Below are 22,597 nucleotides of genomic sequence, written 5' to 3'. Positions count from 1 at the left end.
TTCACCCTGTCCATATGCCATGTCCACCGACGTCAGCCGACTTCGACCATTCTTACCGTACTTGGCCATATATTAAGCACAACCGGACCACCCCTTTTGCCTCCCATCAAGACCAAATCATGCCTGTCTGGATGGAACGAGCTCGAGCGGCCGCGACGTGATCGTCATCATTGTACGAATCTGCCGAGAGTTAGCCAACCTCGTCGTGTCCTGTGAGGGATGTCTTCGGGGTCCTTGGTCCCGGGGGTTGTCTCATACATTGAGCCTCTGGGTGGCGCCACTCAGTGCCCGTCATCTACGATGATGACCCGTCTCAGCCGGGGCCCGACCCCTATATTGCTGACAACTTCATAGTCATTGTCCTCGATCTTCACCATCAGCTGGTAGGATCAGGGCTCCGTGAGTAGAGCGAGAGGGCAGGTGACCCTCTCCGGCGACTTCCCAAGGAGGTGATGTTTCATTCCTGGTCAGTGGTCTCGGGTTCTTCTTGTTGGGTGTGGCTACTCATGTACTGTTGCTCGAGTTTGAGTGAGTGGCGTTTTTGCTATTCTCTAGAATGCTGATTTTATTTTGACATGCTTCATTTTTTAGGGGTATTTTGACATGCTTCATAAGAGGATTTCCTCATCACCTTGTATCAGTTTGGCCATTTGGGCTTTATTTATAAAAGCTGGGTGAAAGCCTGTTTCGAGAATAGATGGCCAAGTTTAAAACTCAAAGTATGAGGACTTCACATAATTAAATGGAACAATTAAAAAAACTAGTAAATAAATATACCATAGCGTAATGGTTACAAGTGATCCTCGTCCGCGCTTATTTTGGTACCAACATTTTTCCAACCTCCATGAATTCAACTGGAAATGTCACACCAATGGGACGACACTCAAGTCAGTCATAGACAACCACACATAGTACATTCTAGTAATATTACACAAGAGTAGACTATATGGATGTGAGATGTTGATTGGCATGGCACGAAGTCAATGATCCAGGCTTGCAGAGTACTAGTAGAAATTTAGGATAATGTTATAGGAGTATTCTACGTTGGCTCACTGATTGCATTCTCCAGTTATCAATTCCAGCCGTATAGCTAGCTAGATCTGCACCACATCACGGCCCTAACTAACAAATCCCCCTGTATATGTATAGAGATATATGAAATACATATATGGTAGATCCTTGGGGACCTTGGTGCATGCATGGGCCCACACAGCAGCGTCTCCGGCAGATTACATGGCACATAGAGATGGTCTAATCCACAAACAAATAAATCCTTATCTCAACAGGGATAGCCTCCCCTACCATGGCATAGCTACTCCATCCATCCATCCACCTCCGATCCTCTCACCGGCCATCATAATCCGTGGGAAAGCATCTCCATCCCCATCATCTTATCCCCATTTGCCATATTTAATAGTGATGCTAAATGTAGTTCAAACCAAAATTTATTATATGTCGGTAGACACAAAATTTAATTCCCATGTATGCTTGTTAGAACCAATTTCATTAATTAAGAAAAAATAAATTTCTTTTTTTTTGCGGGTAAGAAAAATGAAATTTCAGCACACCCGTTCCCTGTCCAAAATATGAAAAAAGAAAGTTTCTTTCGGAGGGTGAAAGAAAAGATTTGGCAAAGAACTAGATTGCTCTAGTTTATTTCCCACTTTGCAGCGAAATCGTGGTTCATATTATGGCATAAATAGTCAGAGACATATATAATACTACAAAGTATGTGATGCTCAATAAGATGCCTAAAAAAAATCAAGAAATACTTGACCACAGGAACACACATTGTATATATCTATTTACTCATGGAGAAACTATACATTATTAGGGAGATAGATTCGTTGCTCGGAAAGCGATGTGCCACCCTTCCTCACCAACAAGACGATGTGTGCACTTCCTCAAGTGGAGCACAAGAAAGCTGCTGCTCAAGAAAATGCACACAAGAAAAAGAAAGAAATCAGTGGTTTTTGTGATTGGCTACTGACAAGTTTTTTGATGTCAAAACCAAAGCCCACATTGCGCTGGGCATTTGTTATCGCTAAGTGCTGTTTTGACACGTAATGGTGTAGATTAATGATGCTGGACCTTCTTATGCAAACACAGCTAGCTTTGTGCTAGCCCATTACAAAATCAGCACCGATTTGTCTGGCTCGCACTATTAGTTAATGACATAGCCCTGGCAAATCTTGGATCTTGATCATCGGTGACATGTATGATAGTATTTGATCAGCAAAGCGTTTTTGTCCCACGTAATGTGCAGGGCAGCTTTAAGCAGGGGGGAGAAAATGCTGCCCACCTTTCTGTTCACAAGCAAAACAAAAAACGGACAGGATTGATCTTAAATATTGCACAATGTGTACTGCTCTATACTACAGACACAGAGAGAGAGAGACAGAGGAAAAGGATGAAAGCAAAAGAAAAACAGAGTTTGATGGCAAATTGCCCGTAGTTAGACACAAAGAAAAACCAGCATACTAAAGGAACAAATGATGCAGCATGGAAAATTGGCATTCGGCCAGTGAGTGCAGCAGACATGACATGCATACCCACCAGCCGGTTAGCTACATAGACACAGTAAACAACCAACCCCTGGCCTAATTAGCACTGCAGTGCAACAGTCCTCCCTTTTCATTTTGCTAATTTTAAACATGCAGCCCCACATGACATCAGCCTACATGCATGCGACACGTCATCGCCATCGCCGCCGTCAGATCTGATCTGAGCGAGCTTAGACTAATAAAAAAATTACAAGTAATTAAAAGGAGGATAAGAGGGGTAGATCTGGATCATACATACAGATTAGACTAGAGTAATAATTAAGCAAATGGTGGTAGATCTGCTGCGTCCACTGAACATAACATACATACAGTAGTACTGTGAAAGCAGGAGTTAACAAATGAGCACACACTTAAAAGTAACACTAATCAGAACCAGAACTTGGAGCAGCAGTTAACAAGTGAGTAGGGCTACCAGTTAAAAGTAAGCAGCAGTTACCAGTTAAAAATGGGAGCTTTTTTTGTTACTGCAACTGCTGCTTGCATCTTGCTGCTCTGACTCTGAACATTTGATGCAACCGGAGCGAAAAGCAGGGGAGCGGTTCGGGCTGGACCGGCGGGCCGGGCGGGTGAGGGGAGCGGAGAATCGGAGGGGAGTGGGAATTGGGGAGTGGGTGTGGACGGTGGTATAAAGGGGGAAGGAACCAGCGAGAGGATAGCCGAGGGTTTAAGCGACAGAGAGAGAGAAGCAGAGGAGGAGGGGCAGAGGAAGCAGTTCGTTCCGCCGATCCAGGACGGAAACCGCAAGGGTACGTTCCCGATGCATACATCCATCCATCCATGGCGCCGCCGGAGATCCGGCTGGAGCAGCGGGGAAACCCCGGCCCGAGATTTCTGCCGTTTTCCCTCTCTCTTTTTTCGCCGGTCGTCTTCTCCCCGCGGGGTTCTTCTTCCCGGATCCTCCCCTGGTTCGGTTGCCCGGTCGGCCCGCTGCCGCTTTGGCGCCCGGCGCGGACCGGGGAGGCGCCGTCCTTCGGGGCTTCCGCCGGATTCGGCCGGAGCCCATCGAATTATGCTCTCGGATTTGGTTTCGGCGAGGTGGTCAGGTCGAATTATGCTCCGCGATTTGGTTTCTTGGGGCCCGATTCCCTTCCTCCCTCCCTCCCGGCCATGGCCGGCGGGCGCTTGCTTCTTGACCCCGCCGGATTCGCTCCGTCCTGTTGTTGCGTGCCGATGCGGACACACACATCGGTTCTTGCCCATTTCAGACTTTTTCCCCGGAGTTGAATTTCGCCATGTTCTTGGATGTTCCTTGGTCGCCTCTCCGAATCTTCCCAGTCGTCGCAAAAGATTGCTCCTCAATCGGGACTGCGTTCAAGCTGCAGGTGTGGCCCCCCCTTGTTCGATGCGGTTGAGATTTTTGGGGTTTCCCGATTCAGAATTCGGCTCTTCCGATGAATTTTTTATTTCTGGATCTGCACAACGACTTGCCTTGCCGATTCAGATTTTGGCTGCCTTGTTTGGTGCGCCAGCCAAAGAATTTTACTGCATAATAGTAGTATATATATACTTTTTGTTTCAATTCATGGAGCTGACCGCCAGATTTGTGCTTCCTCTGTCTTTGGTTTATTTGTTTGCAGAAACCGATGAAAAGGATTCCTGGGCAGGTGCTCATCGATCTTGGGTGACTCGTTTCAGATGCTCCTTGGAGGTGATCTCACTCCCCTATAAAACCCAATCAATCTCCACCGTTTCTTCCCCTACTATGGTTATGGCAACTCCTCCTCCTCCATCAATCCACCCGGCTTCAGGTTGCCCTGCCCTGTTGGCATACATACATACATACATACATACACAAAACATCTTACAAATTATTATTTCTTTGCTGGGATTCGGTGGAAGACCATGTCTTCCACCCATTTTAGGCTTGCTAATATCTTGCTCTGTTTGGGGCCAAGCAGTTCCAGCTTTGCCGTTTGAGCAATCATTAGTTGGGAATCCTCACTGAATTCAATATATTTGTTGCAGATAAAGCTTATATATGTGCCCGTTTGCTGCCTGCGAAAGCCGTCCTTTGGAGTGAGATCAAGACATGGTGGTGCGGAAGAGGTTGGATTATGGATCTCGTGGCCACCAGGTTCCCGCCATGCCACGCGTTCCAAGCTCTGCTCGGGTACATACACATTCGATACCCTGTACTACCTGCCATGACCCCCCCGCAATTTGCGCATTGGATATTATGTATTTTAACGACCGATGGTGATTCAGGGGAAACGCTCGGCCAGGAGAAAGAAAGACGAGATGTCCCCGTTTGATTTGCTCGCGACCGTCGCAGGAACGCTGCTAGTGGATCATGAGAATTCATCCAATGCTCCTAGCATCAATGCAGCGGCTTTGACCTATGCCAGGAAAAGGAAATCAGTTAAAGCTGAGCAGTATGATGACGTTCCGTCGCTTAAAAGCATTGCCGTGGAGAACTGTATAGCAGGTTCTGGTGGTGTGTGTGCCTCTCCCAGGCAAGCTAACATCTGCTTGGCAGAAAACTCGTCGACACGAAATGGTACTGACCCAGTGTTAGAGTCACTAACCGTGAAACCAGATATGTTGGTTAGGGACTCGGTGTTTAGTTGTACAAAATCATGTAACCGTGCCCATGGTGTTGGCGGAATTCCAGAGTGTGGATCTTCACGGTCGCTAGAGGCTACTAATCAAGTGCAGGTGCAGCAACCTATGGATGGTGACACCACAGCCTTGTACAGTTTGGTTAGCTCTGTGGATTTGGATGGCAGACCTCCTGCTTTGGTTAGCTCTGACAGTAGCTCAGGAGTGCCTTTGTGCATCCATGAAAAGGACCGCACCACCTCCCCCTTATGCCATGCTGAAGCGAGGCATGCTGCAGATAGAGATGATGACGAAAATTCTTCCGGGTGCACTCATCCATGCACCACGGGAAATAATAAGAGCTATATGCCACAGTATACAGGCGATAGCAGGATAAGGAAAATGTTTGCCTCCAAGATAAGGAAGGCAGCTCGTAATAAGATGTGTGGAGAGATGTCCAATAAAGGTATGGCAATCGTCATCACAAAGTTAACCTTTTGCTTCTCCACAGGCTCCATAGTTTCCATAAACTAGAGAAGCATATGTCTTTTAAATCTTTCTACCACCATTATTATGGGACTAACTAAATATTGCAGGAATTGGACTAAATAAGGGCTATTGTTTTTTTTGTTCAACTAGGTAGCAAGCTAAATTTATGTGGAAAAAAGATATCCACCACACGCCAAAGAGTACAAAGAGCAATGTTCAAGAGACAAAAGCCAGTGCGCCGTCATTTTACACCATCTTCTGCTAAAGGGATTCTAACTGAAGGTATGCTGCGTCACCAATTCACGTTTACCTCGTACGGTGATACAATTGGTACATTGCACAGAGTCATTGAAACTTGCCTTCTATATGCCATCTGATAGCCTCAATCCTTATTTTGGTATACTTCCTAAAAGAAAATGCCGCTTGCCATTTCAGCTAGCGGGGCATCATTTTCTGTGGAAGGTCAAAATCCATTATGTGGATCTGAGGACTACAATGGTATATTTTGGATATAATAGATTCATTACATGCTTCGTCAGCAAGAGAACTTATCATATATCTATTTTCTCTTTTTCCAGTTAAGCTAAGAATCAAGTCATTCACCATCCCGGAACTGTTCATCGAGATCCCTGAAAATGCAACAGTTGGTTCATTGAAGGTAAATGCTATACTGGCTTCTAGAAGTAAACTGGTTGGTGATATTGCATTGTGAACTGTGATTGGTGAAATCTGCAACAGTTCTTCTCTGAACTCTGTTCTACATAGTTCTGTACATAATTAAGGAATGCACGAGTTACTTTCTGTAATTGCTGAGTCGAGAGGTCATGGTTAGATTTCTAAATTTAAGCAACAGAACAAATTCATTACACAGTGAAAATTCTCCCCTCATGACAATTTTAATTGTTCCCCATTAATATTCCTCACTTTCTCTACAGAGAACTGTAATGGACGTTGTTACTAGTATAATTGAAAGTGGCCTCCGGGTCGGTGTTCTTCTTCAAGGAAAGAGTATTCAAGATGACAACAAGACACTTCGTCAAGCTAGAATTTGCCACGGTGAAAATCTAGAAAACATAGACTTCACACTGGAATGTGAAGCTGGGCAAAACTCTTCCCCCGGGGTCAGAATACCAGAGGAAATGGATTTTCATGGTGCAGATGCCATGAAACCATTAGCCATGTAAGGCATAATGAAGTTGTTTCTTGTGTCTTTATACCGTAGTTTTGGTTTAGGAAGACAATTGTGAAGATGCATCTGACAGTTTCTATATTATGTACGCTCTGGAGCATAAACCAAATCTGAAGACCATTGATGGTTTTGGTATCCCATGGTTTGCAGGGTAAAGTGTGAAGAGCCCTTTTCTGAGACCAAGGCCGGTTATAACAGCCAGCAGCGTGTGCAGGCTTCTCCAAACCGTGTTCAGAGTGAACATGGTTCTGTTCATTCTCTTTTCGAAACGACCGCTCACGAAGCATCAGCTAGCTCACAAGCCATTGTTCCGGTTGCCTCTCCAAGCTCAGAGGCTCTAGCCATCGTGCCTGTTTGCAAGTCAAAGCGGCCCGTTATTGGGCAAAGACGCATAAGGAGGCCCTTCTCCTTGCCTGAGGTGGAGGCGCTAGTGGAAGCCGTCGAACAGCTTGGAACAGGAAGGTTCGTGCATGAATGATTTCTCTCTATTGACACTAAGGTCATTGCTGCAAACATGTTCTCATATGTTGGCCTCTTGGTCTGCTTTGTTCAGGTGGAGGGACGTTAAAATGCTCGCGTTCGACAATACTGATCATAGGACTTATGTCGATCTCAAGGTAATTCAGTAACCACTATTGCATTGCTTTTTATTTCTTTCTGTTTAACATAGATTGTGAACAGTGAGGATTTTCAAATGTGCTAAACTGTGAAACATTTTGTGGATGAACCAGGACAAGTGGAAGACCCTGGTGCACACGGCGAGCATATCGCCGCAGCAGAGGCGGGGCGAGCCGGTGCCGCAGGGGCTGCTCGACCGCGTGCTGGCAGCGCAGGCCTACTGGTCCCAGCAGCAGCAGCAGCAGCTCTCAGGCAAGGCTTCAGGACAGGGCTGCTCCTCCAGCTGCTGAAGGAATCCTTCTCTGCCTTGCCTGCCTAGAGAGGAAAAAAACTGATACTCTGTAAAAAAAATTGTTTAAAGGAGGTTGACTAATTTTCTGTATTTATTCCAAACTCACAGGTCATTTTATTTTCCCTTTCTTCTTCTCTGTTTGCTGCTCAGGCCAGGTGCTCTCTTTCCTCTGTCGATTAATAAGAGAAACTAAACGCCTGGTTTCGACGGCCCCTTTGTAAATGATTTTATAAACTATTTGGAATGTTTCAGTATTTACCAGATGTTCATATAAAAACAGTTCAACATTCCAGTTCTTGCACATTTTCTCATTACTACATTGATTATTATCACACTGTCTTCCATTGCAGTTTTTTTTTCTTGAGAGAAATCGGATTATTGTTCTTTTCCCATCAGAAAAATTGGATTATTATTTCTCCTTGAGTGGTTGGATTTGGTAATTTCTACTAGTACTTTTTTTAGGAAATGGTACAGTAGTTGCTAGTAAAAAAATAAGAAGAGTTTTTTTTGTAGGAAAAAATGTGCTATACTGTCCCAGCTATATTTTTTTTGAGCGAGGGCTACATTGTAGTTAGTGAGGCCAGGCTGAATTACCTAGCCCAGTGGATAAGGCCCATTAGCCCAACAACATCCAGCAGTTTACCACTCCTCTGCCCCGTCTCCCGAGCCGGCGGCGGCACATGGGCGGGAGCCTCGCCCAGCTGCTCCTCTCATGCCTCGCCGGCGACCGCCTCCGCCGCGTGCTCCCGCCGGCGCACGCCCGCACCGTCGTCTCGGGCCTCCTCCCGGACCTCTTCCTCGCCAACCTCCTCCTCCGCGGCTACTCCAAGCTCGGCCGCCTCGGGGACGCCCGCCGCCTGTTCGACCGGATGCCCGGCCGTAACCTCGTCTCCTGGGGCTCCGCCATCTCCATGTACGCGCAGCACGGTCGCGAGGACGACGCGCTCGCCCTCTTCGCCGCCTTCCGGGGTGCCGCCGCCAACAATGACGGCGAGCCGCCAAACGAGTTCCTGCTCGCCAGCGCCCTCAGGGCCTGTGCGCAGTCGAGGGCGGCCCGCTTCGGCGAGCAGGTGCATGGCATCGCTGCGAAGCTCGGCCTGGACGCCAACGTCTTTGTCGGGACCGCGCTGGTCAACCTGTACGCCAAGGCTGGCCGCATGGACGCGGCGATGCTGGTCTTCGACGCCCTCCCGGCGAGGAACCCGGTCACCTGGACCGCGGTGATCGCGGGGTACTCTCAGGCTGGGCAGGCTGGGATTGCCTTGGAGCTGTTTGGGAAGATGGGGCTGGACGGCGTCCGGCCCGACAGGTTTGTGCTGGCGAGCGCTGCCAGTGCTTGCTCTGCGCTTGGGTTTGTAGAGGGCGGCAGGCAGATACACGGCTATGCGTACCGCACCGCGGCGGAGTCAGATGCGTCGGTGGTCAATGCGCTCGTCGATCTGTACTGTAAGTGCTCCAGGCTCTCGTTGGCTCGCAGGCTGTTTGATTCCATGGAGAACCGTAATCTTGTGTCTTGGACGACGATGATCGCTGGCTACATGCAGAATTCGCTCGATGCTGAAGCAATGTCCATGTTCTGGCAGCTGAGCCGGGCTGGGTGGCAGCCGGATGTTTTCGCTTGCACAAGCATCTTGAACTCGTGTGGCTCTTTGGCAGCGATATGGCAAGGAAGGCAGGTACATGCTCACGCCATAAAGGCTGATCTAGAGTCTGATGAGTATGTCAAGAATGCTCTGATTGACATGTATGCCAAATGTGAGCATCTCACAGAAGCAAGAGCGGTATTTGAAGCCTTGGCAGAAGATGATGCGATTTCTTACAATGCAATGATCGAAGGATATGCAAGGCTGGGTGACCTTACAGGAGCAGTCGAAATATTCAGAAAGATGAGATATTGCCCACTAAAGCCAAGCCTACTGACATTTGTTTCGCTGCTTGGGGTGTCCTCATCTCGGTCAGACCTTGAACTGAGCAAGCAGATTCATGGTCTCATCGTCAAATCAGGAACTTCATTGGACCTATATGCAGGGAGTGCTCTCATCGATGTCTATTCGAAGTTTTCCCTTGTGGACGATGCGAAAGTTGTATTCAGCCTGATGCACAACAGGGACATGGTAATCTGGAATGCTATGATTTTTGGCCTTGCACAGAATGAGCGAGGGGAAGAGGCTGTGAAGCTCTTTACCCAGCTTCGCCTCTCTGGGCTAACACCTAGTGAGTTCACGTTTGTTGCACTGGTAACTGTGGCAAGTACTCTGGCAAGCATGTCTCATGGACAGCAGTTTCATGCCCAGATCATCAAAGAAGGTGCAGACAGTGACCCCCATGTTTCAAATGCTCTCATAGACATGTATGCAAAGTGTGGCTTCATCGAAGAAGGACGGCGGTTGTTTGAGTCAACATCGGGAAAGGACGTCATCTGTTGGAACTCGATGATTTCGACATATGCGCAGCACGGTTATGCTGAGGAAGCTCTTCGTGTTTTTGGGATGATGGGAGGAGCTGGAGTAGAGCCGAACTATGTGACATTTGTCGCTGTGTTGTCAGCATGTGCTCATGCAGGACTTGTGAATGAAGGCCTACAGTATTTTAACTCCATGAACACAAAATACGCGGTTGAACCAGGCACCGAGCACTATGCTTCTGTGGTCAACCTTTTTGGTCGTGCAGGCAAACTGCATGCTGCCAAGGAGTTTATTGAAAGGATGCCGATTGAACCAGCTGCGGTTGTTTGGAGGAGCTTGCTGAGTGCCTGCCATCTGTTTGGTAATGTTGAAATCGGGACGTATGCCGCTGAAATGGCACTCTTGGCGGATCCTATGGACAGTGGCCCCTCTGTTCTTATGTCAAATATTTATGCCTCTAAAGGACTGTGGGCTGATGCACAGAAGTTGAGACAGGGGATGGACTGTGCTGGCGTTGCGAAGGAAGCAGGATATAGCTGGTGAAGGGGGTTCATACATTCTTCGCAAGAGGACGAGAACACACAGAGGCAGAAGTGGTACATGCAGTACTGGATGAGCTGACAAGCCTACTTAAAAATTCTGGGTATCTCCCTGATACCTCTGAACTTTACTTTGCTTGATGAGAATGGTTGATGGTACTTACTGAATGATAACTACATAGTTTTCAGTTTGTAGACAGATGGTCTTGAATGAACTTTTCTAGCCACGTCTCCACACACAACTAATACTGGGAGGATGATGCTTTGATATAGTAGTTCTGGCTGTCTTCTTTGATAACTTTAGTGTGTTTTACAACAGCTTGTCCAATGACTATCTGGCTAGTTACTACTTACTGAAAGAGATCAGAGTTGGAATGACTTGATCAGGTCAAATGCAAAATATCCGACCGCGCATGTTCACTGTGGGCTTGACAAATGCACCACTGCACATAGCCATGCTTAACTCTGATTTGAAGGTTCAGTGTTGTTAGCTACTCGTGAGGTAACAAGAATACAATATTTTGCTTGCAGTAATTTGAATCTTCTTGTTTCTTAGGGGAAAAGGGAAACTTGAATCTTCTGTACAGGAAAAAGATCTTTCATTGGATAATATTAAACTACTGCTTAACTAGCCAATTATACTGGAACATTAGCGTGATTTGATTCAGGTGAACTTGTTCCTGAAAAAGTGAATTAGAAGTTGCTATTTATCTATCTAATAAGATAAAGGCGCGCTGGAAGGAGAGAGGAAAAGACAAAATTAGTTTTCAGCAAAGAAAATAATCTTTGATTGAGTTGCTCTTTCTTGGATCCCCGCCTTGTATGTTGGTCTTGACTAGAAAGCTGCAGTTTTATAATTGGAATCTGGAAAAGCAAGACCACATCATAGAAGTGCTCATGATCATGCGTTTGTTGGTCTAACTCATCATTTGAGGGCAGTGACAATTGATAAAAAATAATACTCTTTGTGTTAGACTTTCACCTAAATTGCCAGAACATAACACTGAAACTGTGGTGCATATGGAGATTTTGCTTGAGGTTCAGTATATTGCTGGCATGTATTCTTGGCTGTACTGACAATAGAAGCTGCTCCCAGATTATGTAATACGAGAAGCTCCTCAACAGCCTAGCAAGGTGAAATAATAATAGAAAAACACCGCATGTTGTTTCTGGAGTTGTTGTACAGTTTGATGTATTTTTTTTACCCGTTCATGATCTATTAGCAGACCTGTCCTGCAATTTTTGTGTGCTCATACCTGCTATCATTCGACAGTCAGTGTGGTTATAGTGTATATTTACGTACCACTGCAGGAAAAGTGAGGAGAAACTTGCAGAAAAAAGTGAAGAATATGTCGAACATTTATGTTCAATGAAACAAAAAGGAATTTATTTTCGTGGGTGAAACAAAAAGGAATCTATCCAGCTTGCTGTGGCTGAGTTGTGTAAATTTTCTAATGCAGGTCTGCATCCATGACAATCCTTTCATCACACTTTTAGGCGTTTCTTTCCCTCAGCTGCAACTGCTGTGCCAATTGTTTTCCTCAAAAAAAGAAATAGAAATTGACTGCCTTCGGATGCCTTATCTGCCTTTACTCCAACCCAGTAGCTCTGTTTGACCCTTTTGTCACTTGTATTCCCCATATGAATCAAACTTTGAGATTTCCCTCTTTCTTTCTTTATGTTCATAACCCTCACTTTGATTGACTCTTTTTTTCTTCTGATTTTGTATACCTGAAGCATATGGGGATTGATATGCTGAGTACGAGTGGTTACATGCATTCAGACAACTGGACAAGGAGCATGGGAAGAAAGCTATAATTTTGGTGTTCCGGCTATAGCTGAATGGTTCAGAAGCAAAGTCCATTTTGTGCCATCTGTAGCTGCCATGGGGTCTGCTCTTTTGGCTGCAGTGAGTTCTTTCACTCTTCTTGGAATCTGTAGCTATTTCTTGGGTGGTCACTTGGTAATTACAAGTTAACCTCGCCATGTGCTTGCATTATCTGCTAATTGTACATAGTATTTTGCTCTGTCCAGGTTAATTACTCATACAAGAGATGCATTTCTAGCGAGCTAGTTTATGCAGCAGCTGTGACCTATGCTCCCAACTCCCCATGGTAATCTACTGTGGTTCCTTGGCTGGTGTTCCAAAATTATGTGGTGTGCTGTCGCTTTTCTGTTCTTTTTTTTCCCAGCAACTGTAGTTTTTAGCTATCAATTAAATGTCACTAAACTTAGACATTATGATAAGACATCAGTTTTCATGAAAGAAATGAAAAACGCATCAGCCATCTTTAGTAGCCTTCTCTTGGGTGGCATTTTTTCTCATCTTCTGTAACCTTGTTACCTGTGCGGTTTTTCGGCTCGGTTTCCCTCATAAACGGGGTCAACTTGTTTAGGTTTTCGATCCGGTTTCCCTTATAAACTGGATCAGCCAAAGTTAAGGGGTGACTCTTGGCTTTGGCAGCTTTTTGAGCAATACATTCAGGTGGGGATCCTCTCCCCCCCCGGTGACCGTTCAAAAAAATTCTTTAGTAGCGTAACTTAAATTGGATGTTTAGACATGCCTTACCTCCAAACGTTAATATTTTCTATAACTGCCGTGTGAATGCCAACAAGCTTTTCCTATATATATGAACCATGGAGCATTTGATGGTCATACACTCGTCAGTCCCACTTACAAGAGTACCCCACATTACCTCAGCAATGATGGCCAAGTATATGAGGAACAGTGTCCAAGGATTTGTGATACTTTCTGTAATTCCAGTGGTGTGTTTTGCCCATCTTGGATACACAGATGGTAATTAACAAATGAAAGTTCGTTTTATTGAGGAATAGATTGTTGGCTTTGTTTTCTTTTATGTCGTTTTGTTATTGACTGTATTGGGTTTTCTTAACCAGAAAACAAAATTCTAGGTGTACAGATATGTGCTATATACCCTTTTTCTTTTGTATGTTGAGAGGATAAGTCTTTTAATTCTTTCTTTTATGCATGTTATGTGAAGGCATAAGCAACAAGGAGATCAACAGGAAGATCAAAGTAAGCCACGTAGTCCGACCTCCTTGTTACAAGGACGTGCACCAGGTCCTAGGCCAGCCATTCTGCTGTAAAAAGGATAAGCTGTGCTGGCCAAATCTCGGAGAATGCTTCATAAACTGCCCGTGCAAGATTAATTGCCTACCATCAGTAGCAACACAGCACCACATGATACCAACATCTAAACACACATAAACAGTATTAATCCTATGTTCTTGCTAATAATGAAACTAAAATCATAAGCCAGTACATCACTTTATGTTGATGCAATGCAAACTGACAGAGAAACCTACACCATCATGCCATGAGTACTTCTATAAAAGATGCCTGTGAGATTATACCTTTGCAGTTTGACAGTGCCAGAGCAATCTAGACAATAATGTGTCTGAGAATGAAGGCAGTAAAGTATGCCTTTGCAGTTTGACAGTGTCTGAGCAATCTAAACTAAATCGGGTCTCAACAGTGCCCCTTTTCAAAGTTTCTTTGGCAGCCGAAATTTGTTTTTTTTTTTTGCCAAGAGCTCCCCGAATGCCATTTCACCATGAATTTTTGCACGCACCTTGCGCACTCGACCATCTATGATGCCAAAAAAAATTCAGTTCCTTTTTTAATTTGTTTGCTATTTTTTATGAATTTACTATTCACTGGCAGGAGGCTCCTAATCGCCACATTCTTGCCTCTTCTGCTATTTTGCTCAAGTTTTGTAAACCATTTTTCTTTCAATGTTTTATGCTATTTTGGACTCTTGAAATGTGCAAGTTCCAGTTAATCCCCCGATGTCGGCAAAGCAGCTGCAAGCTGTGCAGAAAACAGGAACTCAGTCAAAGGCTCAAAGCCAAACAGTTCTATGAAGAAGTCCTGTTGCTCAAATGCGTAGCTGTGGAGTAGGATGTTCTGGTCCTTTTTGATGATGTTGATCACAGGACCTATGCAGACCTTACGGTAACTATTCATTAACCATGAACTCACCTTTCTGCCACATTTCATTTTCAGCTATTGTTTGAAGATCTATGATGGTGCACATGCTTCAAGTTGCACCTAAAGAATTAACAGTACAATATTTTTATTGTCATGAATAAACAATAGAAAACAAAAAAGATTAGAAAACTGAATCTAAGTGCCAGGTACCTCAGTACTTCACTGCCTTTAACATGGTATATAAAATTCTTCAACTGAGTTTGTGGGGCCTCTGAAAGTCTAGGAAACAATAAATCTCAAGAACCTGATGTTTAGCCCTATTGGGTTGCTTGTAGAAAATGAATAAAAGGGGTGGAAAAGTAAATCTGTGGGGCTAGCACTTCACATAAGGTTTTAGAGCATTTTACTTTGCCGCCTTTATCATGATATACAAATTTGGTATCTGTACCTTTTCTTTTGGAGAGTTCTCTGAACTTTAGTGAACCATAAAGTTCAGGCAGAACTGACGTAACATGTAGCCTCTGTTTCCTCACAAATTCAGCTATTAGTTGAAAATCTATGATTGTGCACATGCTTCAAATCCCAGCCATAAATTAACAGCACAAATATCTTTTGTTGTGATGAATAAACATTACAATATGAGTAGCGAGACAATATCTGTTACTGACCAATCAAAAATTACAAAGCTACCATAAGACACATTAATGAGGTTAGACCATTCAAGGAGATCAGACTTGTAAGCTTGAGCGCACTGAAAAATGAGCTTCAATTCAAGACAGGCTTCAGTAACCTGTCTTGAAGCTGAGATTTTCCTGTGCAGTCACCTAGGCTAGATAACATATACTTTACACCAGAATATGAAGCCCGCATTGAAGCTCATCTTCGAGACAGGTTATCTGCGTTGCTTCAGCGTTGCCAAGAAGTTAGTTGGACCGCCAGCGGAGAGCTTGGCGCAGTGGATATCGATGGTGGATTTGATGGAGCAGCAAGGTCTGTCGACAGTCAAAGTGGCACTGTCCTGGCCAAGTATTGTCTGGACTGAGTGATTTTTGAAGAATATGCAATAACTGTCGGATTAATCTTTACTGGATGGCTGAGTAAGTGACCACTGGAGAGACCAACAGGTGGCACTGCATCCAACAGGTGGCACCTTGTTATCGAATTAGACCCCTCTTAGACGGTTCCACACTAGTCTGAAAGCATATTAGCCTTACTGAATCAGACTTGCTTTGCTTGATGAGAATCATTGGTTATACTTGCTCAATGGTTTATTTTATGTATCTTCTCACACACACAACTATATCTTGGAGGAGGATGCATTGATTTAGTTCAGGACTGTCCTTTATTAGACCGTTACTTTAACTGACTTGACTGGTTACTATTTATTGCCAGATGCCGAGAGTTGGAACGACCAATCAGATCAAATGCAGAATACCCGAGCATGCATTTTTACTGTGGGCTTGACAATGTACAAGTTCATAGCAGGTGCTTAACTCTGATATTGAAGGTAACAAGAACATAATAAATTTGAATCTTCTGTATAGGGAAATGATATGTTTTTAGTACATGCTATTAAACTGCTACTTCCTCTGTTCATAAATATAAGATGTTTCAACTTTTTCTGAATCGGATGTATATAGACATGTTGTAGTGTGTTTGTTCACTCAGTTCAGTCTGTATATAGTCCATATTGAAATATCAAAAACATCTTATATTTGTGAATGGAGGGAGTATTTATTAAGCCAACAATCCAGAAACATATGTATAGTTTGATGGCCTTATAGGTGTCCTTATAGCTTGTTCCTGAAGATCTGCCTCAGCACATCACATGTTTATAGCTTTTAGGCGTCCTAAAGATTACTGTGCCATACTCATGCGGTTTTTAGTTGCATTATGACACAACACTCTAGGTTTGAACTTCTAAAAACCTTTTAAGAATACGTGCGATTATCATGGCCAGCTGGTACTAGTCCCACTGTAGCCGTTTCACACAACTTCCACAAACCCCAGAAGAAATAGATCTGTTCAAGGCCAAGCTTTGCAAAATCTTATCAAGGTTTGATGCAATGTATGAAGCTTACTCTTGGCTTAGTCTCTTAAATGAAGGAAGCACTTCATCACAAGTTTGGTAGTGCGATAATATTTATTACAGATTCAGAAGTACTATTGAGAAAGCATAACCATAATACAAACTGATGAGGTCAAACTATGCTAAGAAGATCATGCTTGTATTTTTTACCCAGCCTAATTTTGAGCCACCAAATAGGCCATTTTCCTAGCAGCTTAGTGACAATGGGCAACACAGCTGACATAACACAAATTGCAATGGCCAGCCAGTGGAGACGTGGAGCCAACACCGTGTATAAACCAGTTGAAAAAGCCGTAGTTGTTGCTGCGTATGCAAACCACAGGAGCTTCTTAGTGAAGTATCTGTAATTGATCAAGATCTCGTAATCTTCCCACCTTGCAATGATGCATATGAAGGCCACACAAAATGATAAGCACATTGCTAAGGTGTCAGAGATCAAGAATGCTATAAATGCAACCTTCCGAGACATGACAGGAAGCCCCTCGCTTTCAGGAGCACTGCTGTATCCTCCAGGCAGAGTGAAAGCAGCGGCAAAGGTGATTGTTGTAATGAGGACCGCCACTAATGAGGTGTTGGTTGTGTCCGTTTTAGTTAGTGACTTCACATTCTTCCTTGATTCATAAATTGCCAGTTGCTTGGCTTCCGCGAGGTAATGAGAAGCGGTAGCATGATGTGGATCAGCTTCCGACATACGCATGATTACTTCATTCTGCATAAATTCTAGAGATAAGGTACACACACAGAGCTCAGAGTGTAATAATAAAGCTTAGCTGTTCTACCATGTGACTAATAGTGTTATTCATAGTAGGGCATTTAGTCACTGTTCAAAATATCGGCCGATATTTAAGTTAGTCAGCCAGTTAATCCTGATTCCGTAGGTCACAGATGCGATAACAGCATGTCCTTCGCATTAACTGGTCTAGCGGATTAACTGGCTGTCAGGCCGATTTATCGGCTATACGGCTGATTAACTGGAGAGAGAAATTTGGGCCCAAAAGTTTGGCCCATTCCCTCCTTTACCCCAAAACTGGGTGTTTAGGTCACAGCCCGTTCCCTCCCTTCTCACCCCCCTCCCTTCCTGTAGTAGTAACCCTTGTTGGAGGAGGCTGCAGCAGCCGCTGCCCCTCTCCAAGCAGCAATCTGCTCTATGCTATATGCTGCTGCTTATTGCCTCTCCTTTACTGCTGCTGCTGCTGCTATGCTATATGCTGCTCCTGCTATGTTCTATATGCTGCTGCTGCTATGCTATATGCTGCTCCTGCTATGTGCTACATGCTGCTGCTGCTGCTTATTGTCCAATGTGGTGTATTTGACTCTAATTAACCTACCGATACATGGGTGGGTTACCAATAACTTCAGTTAATAGGCCGATTCCCCGATTAATCCCTACTCCTCACCCGACCGAGCAGCTACGAGTTACCGATATCCTGAATATTGCATTTAGTTCAGAAAGTGTGGTTTGACAAACTCTAGCCATTTGTATGTAAATTAAGCAATTAAACAATCAAACTATAGCCATTTGTATATTATGGTACTGAATCTGCCTGTAACTTTTTCATTGAAAAGAAAAGTAGGAAACATCTTAAACTCACACATTTGCCACCTACCTACCTACAAATCATTTTGGTGTTGTCTACTTCTGGCCAGAGCTAGCAGCATTGTTGTCGAGTCCCGAGCTATCGCTCAGTCTCATGGATGGTTTTATCATTAGTTACTTGCATAGGAAAGGGGTACATGGGAGCGCGCGCTCCTATGTTCAAGCCACTAAAGTATTTTTCTTATTTATAACAATTTCATATGTTCCAATATATTTATTTAATTATAAAATATGTACGTACCCAGTTCAAAGTCTTGACAGCACGCATGTTGCTCGACAGCTCCTGGACTGCTGAACCAGAAGAATTGTCAATCACTGTCCTGTCTATATCCTTGTGGGACAGTAAAGCAGCAACCATCTTGGGATTGCACTTCTGGACTGCATAATGTAGAGCGGTTTTTCCACTGCTGTCTTGCATATTAACAACCTTTTGGAGTTGTTTTTTCTTGAGGATGAATTTAACAAATTTCATGTGACCTCCCCGTACAGCATGATGAAGGCATGTACAAATCTCTCCACTTGTATTGTGATAAAGAGCATCTGGACAATGCTTAAGAAGCACTTGGGCAACATCAACATGACCTCTATCTGCGGCAGCGCAAAGGAGCGGATAACCTTGTTTGCTTATTTCGTATCCTAAAGAAGAATCATGTTCCAGCAATACTCGCAGTACGGCAACCTTGGCATAAATCACAGCCAGCATTGTTGGAGTATTCCCATCCTTGGCAGCCTCTCTGGCTAACGCAGGTCGTTTCTCCATAATTTCTTTAGCAACGTCTGGAAACAAATCAAAACATGAGTGATGGTTCACAGGAAGTTAAGTGATGAAACGTACCAACTACAAGTCGAAGATCATGGTCAACTACACTAGCTTTAGGTAATTCTCCCGGGAGCTAGTTTTTCGTAAATACCGTAAATACTACTCCACAGATGAACCTCACCTTCAGTTCCATTTCCAGCTGCAGCATGCAGAGCATTGCAGCTATTCTTTCCCCCATGAGAAGAATAAGGAATTTCCAGTAGCTTCCGGAAAACTTGCTGAAAATTTCTCATCACGGCGATAAACATGGGCGACTCATTGAAATTGGTCATTGCTTGCGACAGTGCAGGCTCTTTTGCTATCAACTCCAGCGCAAGATCCTTGTGGCCGTTGCGAATGGCATGGTGCAGTGCATTGAATCCATACATATCTTGTTTCAAGATTGCCTGCCTCAATTCTAGCTGATGGCAGCATCCTAGTAAAAAAGAAGCCAGTGAAACATGGCCAAGTGTAACGGCTGTGATAAGTGGAGTCTCCCCCTCAAAATTGACCTTTGCGAGGAGAGACTCATAATTGACATTTGATAGGAGAGGCTTCTCCTGTTCCAGGACGTCCTCGCAGAAGCCCCGGTGATCATGGATGGAGGCTATGTGGAGGCAGTTGTTCCCCTGTGGAGTTGTTCCAAGTAGAATGCTTGGATTCTGCGCAGTCAACTGCTTCATTGATGTGGAATCACCAGTGGTGGCTGCTTCCAGGAGACGCTTGTCCATGTATGCCTGCCTTCCTCCCGGTGAGCTAGTTCTTGGTGTATTGGCTGCCATGCATCTATCAATTGACTTCACCTGTAGAAAAAAACTGATGGTTACATATATGTGTATACTTTATAGTGCTCTACTTTTTTCTTTCCGAAGATATGATGATCTGCTTTTCTCTGCAGGTACATCTTGACAGAAAGAGTCCTAGCTGAATCAGGATGTGATTCACAGATTGAACAATACCCTGGTATATACTTGATAAACTGATTTTTTGAAGTTTAGTGATATATATTTCTTAGATTTATGAAACTTGAGTTGTCACTTTCATTGCATATCCTATGGCATGGGAAATAATATTCCAGAGCTGTACTCTTTGTGGTGAGTAGCAGGGGGGGGGGGGGGGGTGGTAGCTGACAAATTGAACGAGTTCTAGCTAGGACAGCGACCAGATGCATGCCACTAAAATAAGGGTAAGTACAAATAGCTGACATTAGGCTGAGTGAAAAAATCAGGCTAACAATCGAAGAAAGAAGCCAACTGTAGCCCAAAACAAGAGAAGAGAAGAGCACAATGTTCTTGGTTAAATAACACGTACCTTGCAAAATAGCAGAGATTGCGTATGTAATAGTCGCGCAATGAAGAGTGCAGCTAGCACACTGATGGCAAGAGCCAAGAGAACTTAAAGATGTAGGAGGTCAGGGCATCAATTCAATCGTTCAGCTAATTTAGGTATATAAGCTTTTAAGATTAGGCATGTGATGGAGAACCTTTGATAAAGTTTTTGAAACGGGGAACTAGCTTTAACAAAGTAGGATTATCCATACCCTTATAACAGTAAAAAATATATATCAACCATAACCTTTCAGGATTAGGCATGTGATGGAGCTAACCTTTAGGATTGATTAACTAGCACACAAGATGCATGCCTGCCTAAAATAGATTACTGTTTCATACTGTCGACTTTAGTACGTGCTACGTGCTTGCCAGGCATGTTCGCAATATCAGTTCTCTGATGAATTATTTTAGGTTAGTCCTCTTGCACAACTGATTCCCGGAGTATGGGGCTTTGATATATTAATTTACAATAGCTTGTCCATCGTATATCTGACTTGACATGTTACTACTTAGTGGAGTACTTCTTACTGGAAGATACCGGAGTTGAATCATGGATCAGATCAAACGCAATATGATAACTCAATCTTCTGTACTGCAAGATGATATTTTTAGTCTGTAATATTAAACTTTAGCCTCCAGAAACTTCAGTTCAGATAAACTTGTTCCGAAAGAACTGCCCTAGCAGAAGTGCTTACTATCAGGTTTATAGCTGTCCAACAGATTACTTTACCCCTTGGTTTTTGGTTGTATCATGAGACTGAACTTCCGGATCCAACCTTTCTGAAGAATTACTTTGTTTGCATACCATAACCGTGCCTGTGGTCTTGCTTTGGTGTATCACAGGTGCCATGGACTTCCACATGCCCTGACAGAAGAAGGCATGTTCATATAGGCAAGCCTTTCAAAGCTCTATCAAAGATTTCCGTCTACTTGGAAGAGACCGGGAATGATGGATCATATCCAACGCAAGATGATATTTGAATCCTCTGTACAGCAAGATGATATTTGTTCGTCTGTAATATTCAACTAGTACTGTATATTTGTTGAGATGACCCTCCAAAAGAAGAGATTCAGGTGCCAATTTATAGAACGATAGTACAATGTTATAAGACCTTATTATGTAAAGCGCCAACTCCACAGATTTCCATTTCCATGCCTTTCGAAGCGACCCGATACAAGATTATACCACCATGTTGGTAAGAGTACATAGATTTTGACCTGGTATTTGGATTCAGTTGTCTAAACTTGCTTTCTACCAAAATATTTCAGACCTTCGTCTTGCTCAAAGAAAAGAGCTACTCATTGAATCTTTTATCCATCTATAAGACTACTGTCTGCCTACAAAAATGACATATAACCTTGTTATATGCTCTATATTCTTCTTTTTCTCCTACTTTCTAGATATATATATATTTTTTTTGACAGAAAGACTGTAAGGGAACCCCTTACAGTATAATTGGTGCAACAAACCCAAATTGTAAGTATTATGCCTTGAACCTGGGTGGGTGGGAAGGCATCAGCCCCTTCCCACCACTAGGCTATGCCTTAGTCTGCACTTTCTAGATATATTGATATCTCTTATAGACACTTTAATGTGCTAATATCACAGTCTAGAGTAGCTGCAAATCTGGAGGGAAAATCCACAAGCCACCATAAGACCCACCCTGTGTGAAGTATCCTACCGAGATGATCCTCTTCACGTCATCATCATCGTCGGTGATGGCGTTCTTTGAGTCGTCTTCCTTGTATCATGTCATCCCGTTGCTGTCGTTCGAGACTTTCAAGAATACCTTGTCACTAGGGATGACGGTGTTTCTTCCTAACCAACAATGGTGCGAGTAATAGATACGGTTTCTCTCCACGCCGCCGCACATTTTCGCTGGCACATGCACTGCCTTAGAGAACGACTTCCCCAAAAACAATGCGTGGTCATCCAAGATTGTGACCTCGAGCCACTTGTCCTTGTAATGTGGCTTGCGTTTACCCATGTGGATGTGGATGTGGATGTCAACAAGCTTGAACACCTTGAAGAAAGGCGGGATGCTTGGCAACCATCGAGCTTGCCCTCTAGATTAAAGATGTAACTAGTACTGTCCCAGTAGTCGTCGTCCGTACCGATGGTGCGGCTGATCCCTTGCATGATGAGCTGGTGTTCCGCGGTGACCATTGGGGCACCAACCTTCTCATCGACACCA

The 22,597-nt window shown here is 44.0% G+C and overlaps 2 protein-coding genes and 1 pseudogene across 5 annotated transcripts; 2 read left to right on the top strand and 1 right to left on the bottom strand.

Moving 5' to 3' along the window:
- The first annotated feature begins 3,111 nt into the window (after positions 1–3,111).
- LOC123080999 (telomere-binding protein 1) lies at positions 3,112–7,987 on the top strand. 4 transcript variants are annotated; one of them, XM_044503956.1, is made up of 11 exons: positions 3,112–3,310; positions 4,142–4,212; positions 4,530–4,674; positions 4,770–5,568; positions 5,742–5,873; positions 6,027–6,089; positions 6,170–6,249; positions 6,527–6,771; positions 6,931–7,242; positions 7,334–7,397; positions 7,512–7,987. In XM_044503956.1, the coding sequence occupies exons 3-11, from the start codon at positions 4,594–4,596 to the stop codon at positions 7,686–7,688; spliced, it is 1,953 nt and encodes a 650-aa protein (XP_044359891.1). In that variant the 5' UTR covers positions 3,112–3,310; positions 4,142–4,212; positions 4,530–4,593; the 3' UTR covers positions 7,689–7,987. The 4 variants fall into 4 exon arrangements, with proteins under 4 accessions (XP_044359891.1, XP_044359893.1, XP_044359894.1 ...); XM_044503958.1 differs by having other exon boundaries at positions 4,142–4,312; XM_044503959.1 differs by lacking the exon at positions 6,027–6,089.
- Positions 7,988–8,302: 315 nt separating this feature from the next.
- Positions 8,303–18,959, top strand: LOC123080997 (pentatricopeptide repeat-containing protein At4g39530-like; annotated as a pseudogene).
- LOC123080998 (ankyrin repeat-containing protein At2g01680) lies at positions 16,683–20,517 on the bottom strand. Its single transcript, XM_044503955.1, has 4 exons — positions 20,383–20,517; positions 19,214–19,874; positions 18,514–19,049; positions 16,683–17,384 (listed from the first exon to the last, which is right to left on the bottom strand). The coding sequence occupies exons 2-4, from the start codon at positions 19,851–19,853 to the stop codon at positions 16,788–16,790; spliced, it is 1,773 nt and encodes a 590-aa protein (XP_044359890.1). The 5' UTR covers positions 19,854–19,874; positions 20,383–20,517; the 3' UTR covers positions 16,683–16,787.
- Between the last annotated feature and the right edge of the window lie 2,080 nt (positions 20,518–22,597).

This window comes from Triticum aestivum, chromosome 3D (assembly GCF_018294505.1).
Source record: "Triticum aestivum cultivar Chinese Spring chromosome 3D, IWGSC CS RefSeq v2.1, whole genome shotgun sequence".
NCBI lineage: Eukaryota > Viridiplantae > Streptophyta > Magnoliopsida > Poales > Poaceae > Triticum > Triticum aestivum.
This window is presented reverse-complemented; position numbering and strand designations above follow the sequence as displayed.

Bases quoted from the DNA above. Each gene is read 5' to 3' on its own strand.
- LOC123080999 (XM_044503956.1), top strand. From the start codon at position 4,594: ATGGTGGTGCGGAAGAGGTTGGATTATGGATCTCGTGGCCACCAGGTT. The intron at 4,675-4,769 runs GTACATACACAT...ATGGTGATTCAG, and splicing joins GCGTTCCAAGCTCTGCTCGG to GGGAAACGCTCGGCCAGGAG. The intron at 7,243-7,333 runs GTTCGTGCATGA...TGCTTTGTTCAG, and splicing joins GAACAGCTTGGAACAGGAAG to GTGGAGGGACGTTAAAATGC.
- LOC123080998 (XM_044503955.1), bottom strand. From the start codon at position 19,853: ATGGCAGCCAATACACCAAGAACTAGCTCACCGGGAGGAAGGCAGGCA. The intron at 19,050-19,213 runs GTGAGGTTCATC...ATTTGTTTCCAG, and splicing joins AGCTGGAAATGGAACTGAAG to ACGTTGCTAAAGAAATTATG. The intron at 17,385-18,513 runs GTACGTACATAT...GAATTTATGCAG, and splicing joins CTGTCAAGACTTTGAACTGG to AATGAAGTAATCATGCGTAT.